Genomic DNA, 16,638 nt, shown 5'->3' with positions numbered 1-16,638 from the left:
TATTCTTTCTTTAAAAATGTTTCCATGTTGAGGTAACCTTTATCATCATGATGCTTATTTCTGCCTCCCATCACTATACTGCTGTTTGTTTTCTCATTTATATCATTGGTGCCACACAGTAGCCACAAAAGCCAGTGAATTATGGAGCTATTCATTGGAACTATGGAGTAGGAAGAATGAATAGAACATTTTCATATCTCTTAAAAATCAGTGAATAGCTTTATTTGTCTTATGGCCCAAACAGAAAATCTATTGCATATTTTATGACAATAATAATGCTACCTGATTTTTTTGGGCATCCACTATGTTCTAGGCATCATTATAAGTGTTAGACATGTATTAAACTTAATTCACAATATACTTATCAAGTATATATTTTCCCCACTGTACATATGAGGAATTATACATACTTTATAGATGGGATTCAGTAACTTGCTTTAAGATTACTCAGGTACCAAGTGGCAGCTGCTATTTGAATGCAGGAAGATATATTATTCTGTTACGCTTTTTTTTTCCTCTACCAGTATGAAACTCATTAATTCTGTTTACATGTATCAGTGGGAGATTTCCCTTTTGAGATTAGATTATTTGTAATTATCTATTTTAACAGTTTTATTGATCTGCAATTCATCTATCACAAAGTCAATGCATTTAAAGTATGTAATTCATGACTTTTAGTCTGTTTACAGGCTTGGGAAACCATCACCACATTCTAACTTTAGAACATTTTCTTCATCCTAAAAGAAATTTTGTGCCCAACAGTAGTCATTTTTTTCCCACCCGAGCCCTAGATGGGGCTGATAGTTTCTATGTGTATGGAACTGCCTATTTTAGGGTGCCATAGGGCTCATGAACTATGTGTTCTTTTGTGTCTGACTTCTTTCACTTAGCATAATTCTTTCAAGATTTGTCTGTGTTATCTCATGTGTATTATTTCATTCATTTTCTTTTTTGTTGTTGGTTTTTTGCTGTGCTGGGAAATAAAACCCAAGGCCTCTTGCATGGTAGGCAAGCACTTTGCCACTGAACTGTATCCTCAACCCCCTATTTTATTCCTTCCTTATACCCCAAATAACACTCTATTGTGTGTGTGTGTGTGTGTGTGTGTGTGTGTGTATAAATTATATAGATTTTTATTCACTCACCAGTTGATGGATGTTTGGCTTGTCTCTACTGTTTGTTATTTTGAATAATGCTGATGTGCACATTTATTGTACAAGTATTTGTGTGGGTGTATGTTTTGATTTCTTCTGGGTATACGGCTTAGACTGAAATCACTTGACCATATTATAACTCTATGTTAATATTTTGAGAAGCTGCCAACATGTTTTCCAAAGCTGCTGTACTATTATTAATCATTACCTCATCAGAAGTTCTTTTCATTATATTTAATTTAGACTAGCTTTATTGAATTTCTCAATTAGAAATTAAGAGTAACATTGGCAAAACAAATTATGTTTTTACTTGGATGTTTTTAAGTCTTCCTCGTGGTTTTATATATAAAAAATTTGAAAGAATGATACATAATACCAGTGTAAGAGTTGTGTTTTTTAGGTAACCAATCTTTATAATTTGTTCCAGATTTAGAGCATTTAGGATGAAAAGTGGTGGGCTAGAGGAATGACAGAAGAGTCTCTCGTGGTTAAATTGACATTTATACCACCTAATTACAGATTTAGTTTCAGATAATTGAGATCTCGGACATTGTGTGGAAATTGATCTATTGCAGTGGGTGGTGGATTGGCTTCTTGGCGAGGTGCAAATGGAGCTAAGAGCGGCTGAGTTTCTGGCACCTCGAGGCCATCAGAACCTTCCAGGCAGTTTCTAGTCTTAACCATATTGGTGCTTAAGTCTTGTGCTTAAGTCATCTGTTGCTATCTTTTTCCTTTTAGTACTTCTGTTAGTTCAGAAATATAGTTCAGTGAGAATAGAACACAACTGGCAGCGCTGTGGGATTGAGTAAAATTACTTTTTAGAAAATAAAGATTATATATCACTTACTTGCTTACTTTCTTACCAGGTTGTCCAGGATGGTCTTGAACTTGTTATTTCTTGCCTCATCCTCCCAAATAACAGGTTTATAGGCAAGTGCTACCGTGCCTGGCTTGTTTTTTCCTTTATGGCATCCATAATAAGCATCATTGATTTTCTAAATAATTGATAGCTGGAGGCAGAAAATTCCACCAAACCAGAGAGTTCCACTTTTAACTTTTGTGTAAAGTTCTCCCTGGTGTTCAGAAAAATGTTGAGTCCATAAGTTACTTTCACTCCTGCTTTTGGTAGGTTTGTGTCCTGATGGATCTCTGCACATGCAAATTGTGTTATTTATTTAAATCACATTTTCTATTTCTGCTTACTTTTAGACTGACAGGCCAACTGTGATAGAGTATGATGATCATGAGTATATCTTTGAAGGATTCTCCATGTTTGCACATGCCCCCCTGACCAATGTAAGTATATGCCCATTGGCTCCTTTTCCCTTTCCTTGTTCCCACGTTCTTTCTGTTTTCCTTTTAGCAGTTCTTTTGAAAAGTTGAAGTAGATTTCCCTTTACCCCTGGCTCTTAGGGAACACTTGAGTCCTGCTGCGTGAGCTGCAGGAAGTCTGCAGCAGGGTGTCAGGTGGGACTGTGACATCTGTACTAATGAGTCACAGGTTTGGTCCACATTAGACGGTGTTAGTAAACATGTGTCAGAGTAACATTTTGAGAGTGTGAAAGATTGAAAAAGGAGGATAAACTGTAGAGCAATGTGTTAAAACTATTTTGGGTTGGTTGTCCTTCAGAAGAAAGTAGGGAAGTTTTAAGGAGAAGCTATTACATAGTCACTGAGTGAAGGATAAAGAAAGGGAGCTTGTTCAGAACACTTGGAGCCTGAATTAACGTCATGCAGCTTTCTGCTTTTGAATCCTAGGAATATGTCTTCCTTAAGAGACTTAGTCTGACATAAAGATTCACGGTACTTGTATGGGCATTAGGGCTGCTTTGTTGGCGATGATTTGAAATGGAAGTTCTGCATCTGTGAGTCCGAGTCTCTTTGTCTCAAAGCTGGCAGCCTTGGGAATTGCTCTACTTACTGTGTATACCAGTTGGGCAGTGAGTCGGCTGGCCTTAGTACAGGAAGGGAAGCTTGGCAGTGTGCTGGACTGCTAGGACTCTTACAGAACTTGCTAAATCATAGTTACATTGTATCTACATTAGAATGTTCTGTAGTCTTCTCTGTTTTGGTTATATGATATCTGTAAATAGGCAGTCATTTTAGAACTGTTACTTAAAACATGAAATTCTTTTCCATTGAAGTCTAAGACTCAAATTTTGACCTTACCTTGCCCCTTTGTCATTTTTTCTTTAAATTTGTTAAGTAGATGTGATTCCAGATAGTGATTTTCATTTAAAACAGATTATTTTCTATGAGATTTTTCTTTATTCCACAGTATATTTTGTCCTGGAGAATTTTCTTTCAAAGGATTATACTGTAAATGTAAAAAGAGAATCATTTGATAATCCATATTACAACTCCCTCCCAGAGTGGACCATCTGTTCATTAATATAGAAAAGGAGCAGTTCTTAAACAGTCTTTATGAAAAGGCATTTGAAGGTTTTTGGATTTTGATGGTTCATGTATGTGTGTGTGTGTGTGTGTGTGTGTGTGTGTGTGTGTGTTTGTCCTTCTCAGAAACTGAAGTTTTTTGTGTATATCAGTGTTTTGTGAAACCCTATGTCTTACAGAATTAGAGTTATAAAGGCCTTGAGAAATCATCTAGCCAAATTCCTACCCCAAGATGATCCCTTACCTCCCGAAGTCTTGCAAAAAATACAGATAATTTAATTTGTATTAGAATTCTTAAAATTTTTTATTCTTTTTATATTTTAATTCCCTAGAAGTAATATAGACTCATTTTGACTTGGATCACTGTAATCTAAGAAGAAAAGCAATATGGCTTCATAGAGACCAAGGTTTAAGTATTAGTGAATTACTCTTACTGGCGATGTAATTTAACACCTCAGTCTTTATAAGCCTTGGCTTTCTCATCTATAAGATAAAGATATTAGTTGTAGCCATCTAGCCAGCTCTTGTGAAAAATAAGTGAAAAGACACATGAAAAGTGTTTATCATGATATAGCGTTGGGCACATAATAAGTACTGGTACCTCTTGTTGTGGAAAAAATGTCATATAGTACTGGATTTAAATCTATATTCATCATGTCTGCATTGCTAAGACAAAATAGCTGATATACACAAAGGAGGATGAGTTTATTTTGGCTCATAGTTTCTTTCTTTTTTTGCGGGGGGTGGCACAGTAAAATGTATTTGTCTTTAGGACTTCCACATGGCAGTTAAATACATAAAAGAACAAACACTGTCAAGATGATTGGCTCATAGTCTCTGAGGTTTCAGTCCATGTTCACCTGGCTCCGAGGTGGAAACATCATAAAAGAAGGGCATGATGAAGGAAAGAGTCTCACTTCATGGAGGCCAGAAAATAGAGGATTGGGAAAGAGCCTAAGGAAGGATATACCCTTCAGTGCTTGCACCAAGGGACCTGCTTACTCGAAACTATGCCCTACTTCCTCATAGCTTGTTCAGCAATGAAAGCAGCAATTGATTAATCCACCGTTCCTCATGAGCCAATCACTGTGTAGCCCCCCCCCAGCACTGTTGCCTTGGGAACCAAGCGCTCCACACATGAGTCTTTTGAGGGACACTTTTTTTGGGTACCGGGGATTGAATTGAAGACCTTGTGCTTGCAAGGCAGGTAGCAGTGCCACTGGGCATTTCATATTTAAACCCTAATTTTTTTTTTAACCTTAGAAAAGCGACTATTTGAGCTTCATTAAAAATAGCTATGTCTGGGACTTTACTCATAGTTAGGCATACTTTGTTAAACTTTATTGTTCTTAAGATCAGTTTTAGGTTTACGATAAAAGTGAGTGGAATACACGTTTTAAAAAGTTTTCAGCACAAAGACTAAGTTAGGCTAAATTAATCATAGTTGTTACTATTATAAAATAAAAGATAAGATTGAAAAATTCCTGGCTTCAGCATGTATTTTATATAAATATTGAAGTTCTTAAGACTTGAGAACTTCACCCTGTAATGAGGAGCCCCATCATTTATGCTAGAGTGTTGATAAAATAAATTGAGTTTTAAGTGAGTGTTCTACAGTTCATAGGAATTAGAGCCATCAAAGGGCTCTTGAGTTTGAAATAGCCTCGCAAGAAAAAGAATTTTTAAATCGTTTTACTGATCTGATTCCTCTTCTCATAAAGAGAGCACATCAGCAAGCAGGGCATACAAATGACAGTAACGACAGAATCTCAACCAAAGCTTGTTCCAATGTATTCTCTTAAGGTCTTGAATTGAAATAGGTTGAAATTGTTGTTGGCTAAGTATACAGCGTTCTGGGAGAATTTTATCCTTTTTATATAGTATATTTGCTGTTACATGGTAATAACATGTTATTAAAGGCTTTGGCAGTGTACTTCAATTTATAAAAAAAATACCATATGTACAGTATGAGATGCACAAAGGAAACCCCTTGATCATTTCCCTCCCCCACCTTAGTTTTCTCGCCATTTCCAGGGACCTCACCGCTCACTGGCTTTGGTCATTCATTATCTGGAAGTAGTAGAGGTAGAATATAGGAGTTTGGTGGGGGGTGCTCCCCTCCCCAAGATTAGCCAGGAGTCAACATATGAGATTCTTAACTTTTAAGTACCCAAGTCTGTTTTTACAAGTGACAGTAGGCATTTATGTTCTTTGATGACAGTGGTTGAAATCTGATTTGGTGATTTTTTTTTTTTTTACCAGGGATCAAACTGTGGTCCTTGAGCTTGCCAGGCAGGTGGCGGAACCTCTAAGCTAAATCCCCGGCCCTAGATTTGGTGATCTTTGAAGTAGCAGTTTCTTGACTGACTGGTGTATAGTAAAATACAAGTTGTATTTGAGTCTTAGGGAGAGCTTAGAATTTTTCATACGGAAATGCTGCCTTTCTGTGAGTCTTAGAGGGGCTCTGGTGGTATGGATGGAAGTCCAAAACGGAAATCAAATGTATATAAACAGAAGAGTCCAAAGAAAAAATTTCAGTTAGTGAATTGAGTTGAAATGAGATGGAGAAAAGACTGGACTTGCATGAATTATCCAGCAGTCTGCTTTCACATTTGGCAGGAAGAAGTAAAGTTTGCACTTCTGTTCTTTCTCTGTCCACCTTTTGTGTAGTCCCAAGAGCTCTTATTCTTCTCTGCTGTGTACTCTCTTGCTGAGTAGTTCAGTCCCACCTGGCTTTTCCTTCCATTTGTATTGGTCTCCACAGGCCTGATACTTGGAGCTGTGGTGGATAACTCTGCTCCACACTTGGGATTTCAGTGCCTGATGGAAGGCCCTCTGTGGCGTCCCCTCAGGTACTTCACCTCTGTAACACTGAACTCCTCGTCCTTTCTGCGTATTGAGTTTTTGAGGTTCTCATGAATTTCTGCTTTTGTATTCATGCCGTTGTGACCTACCTGGTCACTTAAGCCCAAAACCCAGAAGTTCTCTTCTGTTCTTTCTTATCTTTCACTCCCATGTCAGAATGGTCACTGTGTAGATCAGTTAACATTTCCAAACCATGAGTAAAGAAATTTCCCTTCTTTCTAATGTTTCCTTCATTTGGACTCAACTGTTACATTAGACTCTGTCTGGTCTTTGCTCCTCTCTAAGCCATTCCCACAGTTTCCATAGAGTCCCATCTAAAATGTAAACTGTGATAATCTTACTTGAATGTACTTGAAAGTACTTGAATAATTTCTTGTTGCCAATTAGCTGTAAATTTTGATGTAACGTGGTTTATAAGGGCAGCACAACAGAGTCTATCTTTTCTCTCTGGAAATCACTTGGCTTCTCTCTGTACTGTGCTCTGCACAGCTAAATGACTTCTTCCCTTGTTCCCTTTTCTCTGTCTTAACCAGAAACTAAATGCTTTCGTTTCTTCCACTTTATTTTCTTAGATGACCTGGGAAATCCCTCCCCATCTTTGAAGATTCAGTGGTTCTTTTGTACTTTGTGTTTTTTTATTTTTGGCTTGTTTTTAATTGCCCTTCAAGTTATTATGTCTGATATTCTATTTGTATTTGTTTATGTACCCCCCTTCCTCTTCTGAATCTTTGCCTTTTAAGGCAGGACCTATGGCTTCTTTTAGAATAAGTATGAACCTTATGTAGTTGTTAGAAAGAATAGCTATTTTGAAACTAGGTTAAATCTTGCACAAATTTGTACCTCTGGTATTTTTAAATGTTTGTAGGAATAAAGTAGATCTTAAAAATAATAGTGGCTCTCACTCTTTCATGTTGCTTTGGTTAGTTTAGGACTCAGTACCACCACGAAGGACTTAGTACCATCAGTGTGTTATTCAGGTTAATTATGAATTTCACTCAACTACTAACTTAAAAAAAAAAAGGAACATCTAAGAACTAAACTTCATTTCTGAGAAAAAGATTTCCAGTAGATGGCATTATAATACTATCTTTATGTTTTTCTAACCATCCCTTTTGCTGGTAGAATTAAAATTTGTTTCTTTTTGATTGCTGTGGTTTGTAAAAACAGTTACAATGTCTCTTGTGCAGCTAGAAAAGCCCACTTAACATATCTCTAGGGCCTCTGGGTCTGTTATTTTCCACAACTAGTCAGTAACCTCTTTCCTTCCTTTTCTCATTCATTCAGAAATACATTTACAGAAAATGACTGCGTCTAGATATTAGAAAAGTGTCTGTTGATATTGGCAGGATAAGGCAGATGTGGACTAATTTCATGCTGAGCCTTCTTCATTTTCAGTCACTCTCTGAGAATCAGAACAGAGAACTGGAAGTGTGTGCTCTAGTAGCTGAGAGTGCAGGCCTAGAGCAGTTTGGCTCTTGCTGTTTCCTTAGGCAAAGTACGGGTGTGTCTCTGCCTTATCTTCTTCCACTACACCTTAGGCATCACAGTCATACCTGTCTCATAAGGATGCTGTGGTGTTTGTGTGAGTAAATATTATAAAGCATCAGAACGATGCCTAGCCTAAGAAATGCTAGCTCTTGTTATTTTTTGTAATTTATTTTTATACTTATTTCCACACGTGCTTTGCTAAACAACCACTGTGTGCTCTCCAGTGACCTGTGAACCCATAACTGATACGTTACCAGCCTGCCATCGTCCTTGATCTGCCTAATGTTTGAGCTAAAGATTCTGAAGGATTAAAAAAAAAAAAATCAGGGGGGAAAAGTTTATGAGTGTGGTTTTATTAATTCGTTAGAAGCGATAAGTTTAATTTTAACGAGTTCTTGTCATGTTTGTGTTGCTGCTGCTCCTACCGTTAATTAAGCACCAGCGCTGTGCGGGTCTCCTGTTGAGGGCTGGCCAGCTGGGTTCTTGCCATTAAAACCCAGCAGTTGTGGTCAGGCTTCGTGTGCAGCGTTGGCAGCTTAGATGAAGGTGAGACCTTCACATCTGGTTTGTGTGCCTCTGGGTCAGGAAGCAAACGTGGTACGAGCCTTCAGGGAGGTATCGTGAAGCTGAACTTCTCTTCTTTTTATTGCAGATTCCACTGTGTAAAGTAATTAGATTCAACATAGACTACACGATTCATTTCATTGAAGAGATGATGCCCGAGGTAAGGGAAAAAATTGTTTAACAGCTTGCTGTAGTTTCTTTTGTTTATTCCACACTTTTTTTTTAAACACTGAACTTGGCCAGCTCTGGGTTTTTTTTGCCCTTGGAGACCCTAAAAATACCACTTTCATTGTTGAAAAGGTCACAGCGATGGAGCTGTAGTATCAAGGTTAAAATGTGAATAATTTTAAAATTCAGTGACCTATTTTTGAACCCATTTCTGCTCGCCTTGCATCTGCTGATAGTAACTTTACATCTGTTTCTAGTTTGTTTTGCATGGGGACAGATTTGGTAACTGGCCATTATCAGGGAGGAAATTGGAGTAGTGCAACTGAATCTGATAGCTGTTGGAATAATCTTATTCATTATCTGCAATGACAAGAGTAGTGCTTGGTTCATTTTTCTTCCCATATATTTACATATTTTTTTCCTAATTGTTTTTCATTGCTGATGTTCAGTAGCAGATTTATCTAAATATATGCAAGAGATTTAAAATTCCAAAGCAAGATTAATGTGAATCTCAGAATGATTCATTATCTGATCTTGAATTTAGTGGTGTCAACAAATCGCACTAAGACATAACAACTAGACAGCAAACAAACTTGTGCACTTAACATTGTATTGAAGTCAGGGTCTATTTCTGGAGCCCTTAGCTCTTCTTGCAACTTATCTAACAGAAGAACTGTGTCACCGGCAGGGAACACTCAGGGGGGATTGACAGGCGTGACATGCATGCTTAGCACCTGTTTCATTCTGGACAAGTCCTGTTCATCCTACCTGCCATTCAAAAAGAAAGAAAGAGAAAAGGCCACTCCTCCATTCTCCTGTTTAGAAGGGCTTTTTGCTTCTTTTTGGTTTTTAAGGTCATAAGCCTTGAACTGCCACTGTAAAAGTTTCTAATTTCCGACGTGATTTCACACCGAGTGATTTATGAACTCTGAGCAAAACAAGTAGGAGGAAGAATTAGGAGACAAGTCTCACTTGTAAATATATCATCTGTGTAGCTTGTTTACAAGGGAAATTTTGGTACAATATTCTGTGGTTTTTCTTGGCCTTTTATTTGCTTTTATTAAGAGATTGGATTTTTTTTTGTGCAGAGGACCTCTGGTTTTAGTAACTGGGTGACTGGGTGTGTGGATATGGTGGTTTGGGTAGTGGACAAGCCAATAAGAGCAGGTGTGTAAGTAATTCAAATCAACAAAAAGTTCCTAGGACAGTCTGATATGTTTTATAGTTGGATTAGAGAAATGTAGGTGAGACTTGATATTTTTCATTTTATTTGTGTACTAAAAAAAGGTAAGTTGACAAAGTTTTCTAGAAACCTAATACAATTATTGTCTGCTGCATTTTTATCTGAAACCAATGAGCTATTGTAGAACAGTGGCAAAACTTTCTAGGAAATTATGTTTTTAGTATAGTTTTAACAAATACTAGACTAGAACACATTGAACCTACTGTTATATATTTGCAGATCTACAGTAATTTGATCTTGGTTTATTTTTCAGAATTTTTGTGTGAAAGGGCTTGAACTCTTTTCACTGTTCTTATTCAGAGATATTTTGGAATTATATGACTGGAATCTTAAAGGTAAACAATAGAATTTAAAGAAAAGAGTAATGCTTATAGAAGAACATTATGGTATATGTGAAAATTTGTAAATAGGAAGGGGCATAGTTGAAATTCTTACTTTTGAAATTCAGGGAAAAGCATGTTATTCATAGGACTACTTGCTCTTATTTGACTTAAATGGTTTTTTATGCATTTTACTGCATACAATTTGACAGTGTTCAATATTAGCCAAGAAGAGGGTACTAGTTATTATGAGTAACTACCTTGATTTGTATTCATTAGGGAAAATCTCATTAGTTAATATTTTAAATCTACTGAACTGTGCTACAGTAAACTTCTTCAGAGATGACAGTTTATTAAAACAGAGTACTTCCGTTACTCATTAGCACGCACATGCAGACACCTACATGCATACAATGCAGATGATCTAGACAGGTTCAAAGACTTGATGCCTGGGTCTTGGGTAATAGATTGTGCTTTTGGAAGTGTCTGTACTCTGGCAAATATTTACTGATTTATTTTTAAGGTTGTGTATTGATGAATGACTTTTTCAAGCCAGGGTTTTAAACGAATGAATTGAATGAGTGGCTTTTCAAACGAAGTGTATTGATCAGTGGCTTCTCAAACCAATTGTATCTCTCAATTTTTCAAGTATATTGATTAAAATATGAAGGAATTAGCATATAGGCATATTACATTATGCTATCATTCAATTATAAAAAGAATCTTGATATATTTGACTTCTAAAAATAATTTTGCTGTATATATTTGCTCCTGCGGCTCTCTTTCTTCTCTGGCTTGTTGTAGCTTCTCCATTGCAATCCTCATTGGATGGTTGTGGCAGTTCCCCATGATTGATTGAGCTTTGAGGAGAAGAGTGGGGGGAGTAGTATTTTTTATGTCCCTCCTTCTGGTGGTGTTTTTGTTGTTACCATAAATCTTAGGAATTAAGTTGCAGTGTTTGCTTTCTAAGGCTGTTTGATTTCTTTTTTTCTTTCCTTTCTACTTGTTTGCTGTAGGTCCTTTGTTTGAAGACAGTCCTCCCTGCTGCCCGAGATTTCATTTCATGCCACGTTTTGTAAGATTTCTTCCAGGTAAATCTTTTGGCTTGTCAGTGACCTGGTGAGATAGTGTGTCTGAAAATAAGCCTGCCAGTCTCCTTTCAATCTTTAGGGACAACTTTCTCCCCTTGGATGCTGTTAATTATCTACTTCTCAGGTTGCACATGGAAATGTAAAATTTTACATGCTGGTTTATACCCTTGCATAATTTATCATATCGCCAAGTGAGATGAGTAATGAAAGAATTGATTTATAGGTTTTGAAAATCTTTGATAAAATATATGTGCCAAAATTAACATAGAAAAATGCATGTGGCTCAAATACGTATAGCTAATTGGAAAACAATTTGCAAAAAATCTTACATATAATGTGATTGTAACTATGCTAAAAATTATTGCGATAATAGTTATATTTAGTGGGATTATAGGTGATTTTTTTCTGTATTTTTGACATATGCTTTAATTACAGTGAAAAAGTTATATAAGAATATATATAATAATTTACCTTCTAAATTAAAATAGCCAAGTAAAGGTATGACTTAGTTTTTTTAAAGTGATATTTTAACTGTTTCCTAATTGTTTCAAGAATCTAGCTGTTAGATGTGGCAATACATTAAGTGCTTTAAAAATGGTTGAATTTTTAATACAATCTTTTAGATGTCTTTTTGTTTGCAAAATCCTCTCCATTGGTGCTTCTGCTACCCTGTTCCCCCTCCTTTCTCTGATCTTGTAGTCAGTAAGCTGCTTTGAGCGTCATGAAGCTTTTCTTAACAGTTTCCTTTCTATGCTTAGCTGTACAGCTTTTTGACTTTTTCTGCTCTAATGATTGTCAGAACTCACCCACCCAATCCCCAGGAAAAACCTTGAATCATGCCACCATTCCAAGTGGGTTTACCCATCTCTTACTCCAGTGCCTCACTTGCTGATGTCCTTCCTCTGTCCCTCACTCTCTCTTGCCCTTATCTCCTCGCTTCTACTCTACTGTTTTCCTCTTGTGCTCTGTGACCTTTCTTTGCTTTCTCAACCAAGTCCTGCGCTCTGGCCTCGATCTGCCTGCTTTAGCTCTCTCAGTGCCTTGTGCCACCATTGCTGTCCATATAAACAGCACCACTCTCTCCATTTGGCTTTTCTTCTCCTCTGTGTGGGCCACTTGGTGATATTAGAGGGGGAAAAAAAGAACAACAACAAAAAAAAACAACTGCTGCCATCAATCTGTGGTCTACAATCTTGACTGGGGAGTTTTTCATCTTGTAACATTTCTGCCCCATTCTCTGGATTTGAAAAATTCAGTCCTACATTCATGCTTTTTTCCTCATGCCTCAGAATGCTCCTTGGTGCCTGTCAGACTGCCTTCCTCCAATGCTCTTGGTCAATCCTCAGCCAGGTTCTGCTTCAATGCCTGACCCCCTCACACCTTTCCCAGCCCATTGCAGCTTCTGATGCCAGAGCAGGCCCCCCAGAAACAATCCAGAGGACGCACCTCAGTGTTGATCTCTTCCCAAACATGGAACCTGGGCTCTTGCCTCATTTTTCTTCTGGGCTCTTTGTACTTTCAACTCCTGGGTCCTTTTGTTGCTTTGATTTTTATCTACTTAGTCTAGTGTAGGTCTTCTGAAAGAACTAGAGGAACAGTTACTCTTTCCTCAGTCCACAAAGTCACAACGGCTTATTTTTATTTTGGAGTGTTGCTTACATTTTAATATTTTTGTTAATGTTTATTTTGTTTAGAAAATACATTCAGAAGCTTTCTCCTTTTCACATCTGGTTTTATTTTGCTGAGATGCCCTTTTTCTTTTCAAGCGAGGGCATCTTTGATTCATAATAGAGCTTTAGAAATAAACTTACTAGAAAACAGTGTTAGAGTGGCTTTGCTGAAAAGGTTTTCCTTCCTGTTTCCCTCTGCCTCTAGGCATCTTATTACAAAACAAATCTCTTAGAGAAAGTGGACAGTTTTAAAGTCTTCTTACAGAAAATTTTGCGTTAGATACTTACTTTATGGGATTTTGACACAAAATGTTTCATAATTATGTAGGGTTAACATTTGGATAATCACAAAGGTGAAGGTCTGCTGATTTATTTTTAAATAGGAATTACTTTTTCATTAAACTTTCCTTTGAAAATATACTTTTTTAAACCCAGAAGGATACCGAAAAGTACTTAATAAATAACTTGTGTAAGAAAAATGTTTTGTTATTGTTTGGCAAAGTATGGTTGTTAATTTTTAAGATGTGACTTTATTAAAGATCTTTTAGAAAAGAGTGAATTATAGGCTGGGGATATAGCTCAGTGCTTGCCTAGCATGTGTGAAGCCTTGGTTTCAGTCCCCAGTACTGTAAACAACAACAACAAAACAAAAGAATGCATTAAAAATCATTTTAATATGTTTTTATATTTTTCTGTGTGTGAGGTTTTTCACAAAATTGTCATTCTAGTATAAAATTTGCATCTCCTTTTTAATAATTCATTGAGCAGATGGATGTTTTTTAAAATTATATATCGTGCCAAATTTCTCATCAAAAGAATTACATCATTTTATGCTGCCCTGAGAAACGCATTATTACGCTTTTTAACATTTTAGGCCCACTCATCCTTTTTCCTTTTTTCTTTCCTTCCATCATTCTTTAATTTGTTTTAAAAATTTCAGTGGTAGCTGTGCATGGTGGCGCATGCCTGTGATCCCAGCACTTGGGAGGCTGAGGCAGCACGATTGCCACAAATTCGAGGTCAGCCTGGGCTACATAGTGAGCTCTAGGCCAGCCTGAACTAATAGCAAGAACCTGCCTTGAAAAACAAAAACAAACAAAAAATTTCAGTGGTGAGCTCCATGAGGCTGAAGGGTAAACATTGTGTTTCTTGTATTACCAGTGCTAACATAATCCTTGATACATGTCAGAGACTGAGCAAATACTTGTTTATTGACTATATTTGATTGGTTATAATAGCACCTTGTTTAAATATTCATGTTTTGGTTACTAATGAATGTGCTTTTCAGTCTTTGGTATTCTCATTTTTTAAAAGTAAAGCTTTTATCAAACTATAACTTAAGTATTGAAAAGTGCACATATCCAAAGTATAGAATTCAGTGAATTTTCACAAAGTAAATATGACTCTGAACTCAGTACCCAGATCAAGATACCAGCACCCAAGAGCCCCTTTGAACCCGTTCCCAGTCACTACCAGATCCCCCAGCAGAAACCATTATTCTGACTTGATGCACCATGTATTAGTTTTACTTGTTTTTGAACTATAAAAACTAGAATTATATTTTCTCTTTTGTTTAGTGTGTTTTGGAGATATGTTGTTGTAGTTAACTATACTGTAGTTAGTTCCTCCCACTGCTATATAGTTTTATATGGTGTAGCTAAAACCCATCTATGATTAATGAACATTAGGGTATTTTCAGATTTCACATATAAATGTGAAAATAAGTACAAAGCTTAATAAAAATCTATTAGTAAAAGACATATAGATCTTTAGTGAATGTGTGCTCTATCTGTAGCAGTTGTATGTTCACTAAAGACTTGCACATGTCTTTTGTTGTGATTTTTATATTAAACTTTGTACTTATTTTCAGTGTTTCAAAATGACAATGCTATTTATCTTCCTATCAGAAGTATATGAGAGTTCGCATTATTTCACATTCTGTTTAGCACTTGGCATGTCTTCCCCTCTCTTGCAAGTGAGATTACTTGTTAAGATAGTATGCACATTTAAAACTTGAAAAGCTGCCAGAGGATTTAGCTCAGTGGTTCCACCACCTGCCTTGCAAGCGCAAGGTCCTGAGTTCAATCCCCAGTACCCCTGCCAAGAAACCCCCCAAAAACCGAAAAAACAAACAAAAAACTTGAAGAGCTGGTCACATTCTCTCCAGAAAGGACATACCACTTTGTAGTTCTGACCAATAGTTTTTATAAAAAGTACCCTTTTTCTACCAACTGTTAACACTGGGTAGTTCTAGTCTTTTGTAGTTTGGTTCATCTGATAAGCAAAAGTAATATCACTATCAGCTTGTATATTTCTTCAACTTCTTTGAAAATGAGTAGCTTTTCAGATATTTTTAAGTGTCTCATAATGTTCTCATTCTGATTTCCTTTTATTTATATCAATTTATTGTAATATCTTTTTGAATGTTCAAGTTTTGTCAGTCATCATTACATTTCTCCACTTCCTAAGTTTGCTCATTATAAAGGAAGCTGTCTCAATGGCTTTGTGCGGATTTACAAAGTTAAGCTTAATAGTTTAAACCAGGGATTATTGCGTGCAGGCCCATACGCCATATGCCAAATCACAAATCACAGAGAAACCAGTTTGTTGAGATTTGAAGAATTTTTTTCAAGTTTTTGTTTTCTTCCTGTGTCATTCTTTCCTCTGTTTCAGGCGATATACCAGTTTGAGGTTTTGTTCTGACAGTCTGGCAGGGTCAAGGCATCATTTGAGACAGTAAGACTGCATGTAGAGGAAATCCTGTTCACAAGCTTCTGCCATTACTGTATGAAGTGTTGAAACTCCTGAATCAGTTTTGCAAATTGACTGTCTAGCAAATTGATTTTTGGAATTTGCCCCATCTGGAGCAGTAGTTCTCTGGTACGGCTGGCAGGAGGCCAGAGTGGTGAGAGAGAATCTCCAAATTTCTAGAAAGGAAATGTAGTTTGAAAAAAACATGAATTAATACAGCATCTTCATATAACTTTGTATTTAGAAAATTTAGAAAATGCCCATTGTCAAAGCAGATTTTAGAAAATGTGATTTTATCAAGTCATCTTTGTAGGAATATACAAAAGACATAAAAATACAGTTAGGCAGTTATTGTAAGTGTGGGGAAAGGAGGTCTTTTTCTGTTTCTTGAAATTGAGTGCTATACAGTTGATTAATACTTGTTTAAGCAGCCATATACTTAATATAAATGCCCTAACAAATTGCCCCCTCTTCCAGCTAACCATATAAATAATCAAGCAATATAAACTGAGAGAATTGGGTCTCTAAGAAACAGTTTATAAAGTCTGTCAGTTCATTAATGAGTGTCCAGATTCATTCCCTGAGACACAAACTCCAGTTCTTCCCGAATAACGAGCCATTGTCATGGTTCCAGGCCCAGAGCTGGCAAAATCCCTGCTAACCTTAGCTTACCCGCTCTAATTTCTCATTTATATCATGTCCTTTTTATCCCAGCCAGTGAGATAAAAATTACTTCCTAGCCCTCGGTGACATAATTCCATAAATCCCCAACATAAACGTGTAGCAAAGTAGACAAACCCAAAGCACCAATTCATTAACATTAGTAAATTCATGGTAGTCTGAAAGCAAGTGGCTGTGTAATTTATCTGCTTCAGAAAGTCATTCCACAAGTATTTATGAGTGTCCTTTTTTTTTTTTTTTTTTTTTTTT

At 36.6% G+C, this 16,638-nt stretch overlaps 1 protein-coding gene across 4 annotated transcripts in view; it reads left to right on the top strand.

Moving 5' to 3' along the window:
- Drosha (drosha ribonuclease III) overlaps nucleotides 1-16,638 on the top strand; it is a 127,478-nt gene that overhangs the window by 36,008 nt on the left and 74,832 nt on the right. For all 4 annotated transcript variants that reach the window (XM_010605420.3, XM_010605421.2, XM_010605418.3 and 1 more), the window contains 4 exons: nucleotides 2,364-2,450; nucleotides 8,554-8,625; nucleotides 10,130-10,211; nucleotides 11,213-11,287. In XM_010605420.3, the coding sequence (XP_010603722.1) occupies nucleotides 2,364-2,450; nucleotides 8,554-8,625; nucleotides 10,130-10,211; nucleotides 11,213-11,287 (316 nt within the window). The remainder of the gene's footprint in view (nucleotides 1-2,363; nucleotides 2,451-8,553; nucleotides 8,626-10,129; nucleotides 10,212-11,212; nucleotides 11,288-16,638) is intronic.

The sequence above is a fragment of the Fukomys damarensis genome, unplaced genomic scaffold, assembly GCF_012274545.1.
Source record: "Fukomys damarensis isolate Sample0158 unplaced genomic scaffold, DMR_v1.0_HiC HiC_scaffold_1, whole genome shotgun sequence".
Lineage (NCBI taxonomy): Eukaryota > Metazoa > Chordata > Mammalia > Rodentia > Bathyergidae > Fukomys > Fukomys damarensis.
Note: the sequence above shows the minus strand (reverse complement) of the source record. Positions and strands in the feature narration are given on the sequence as shown.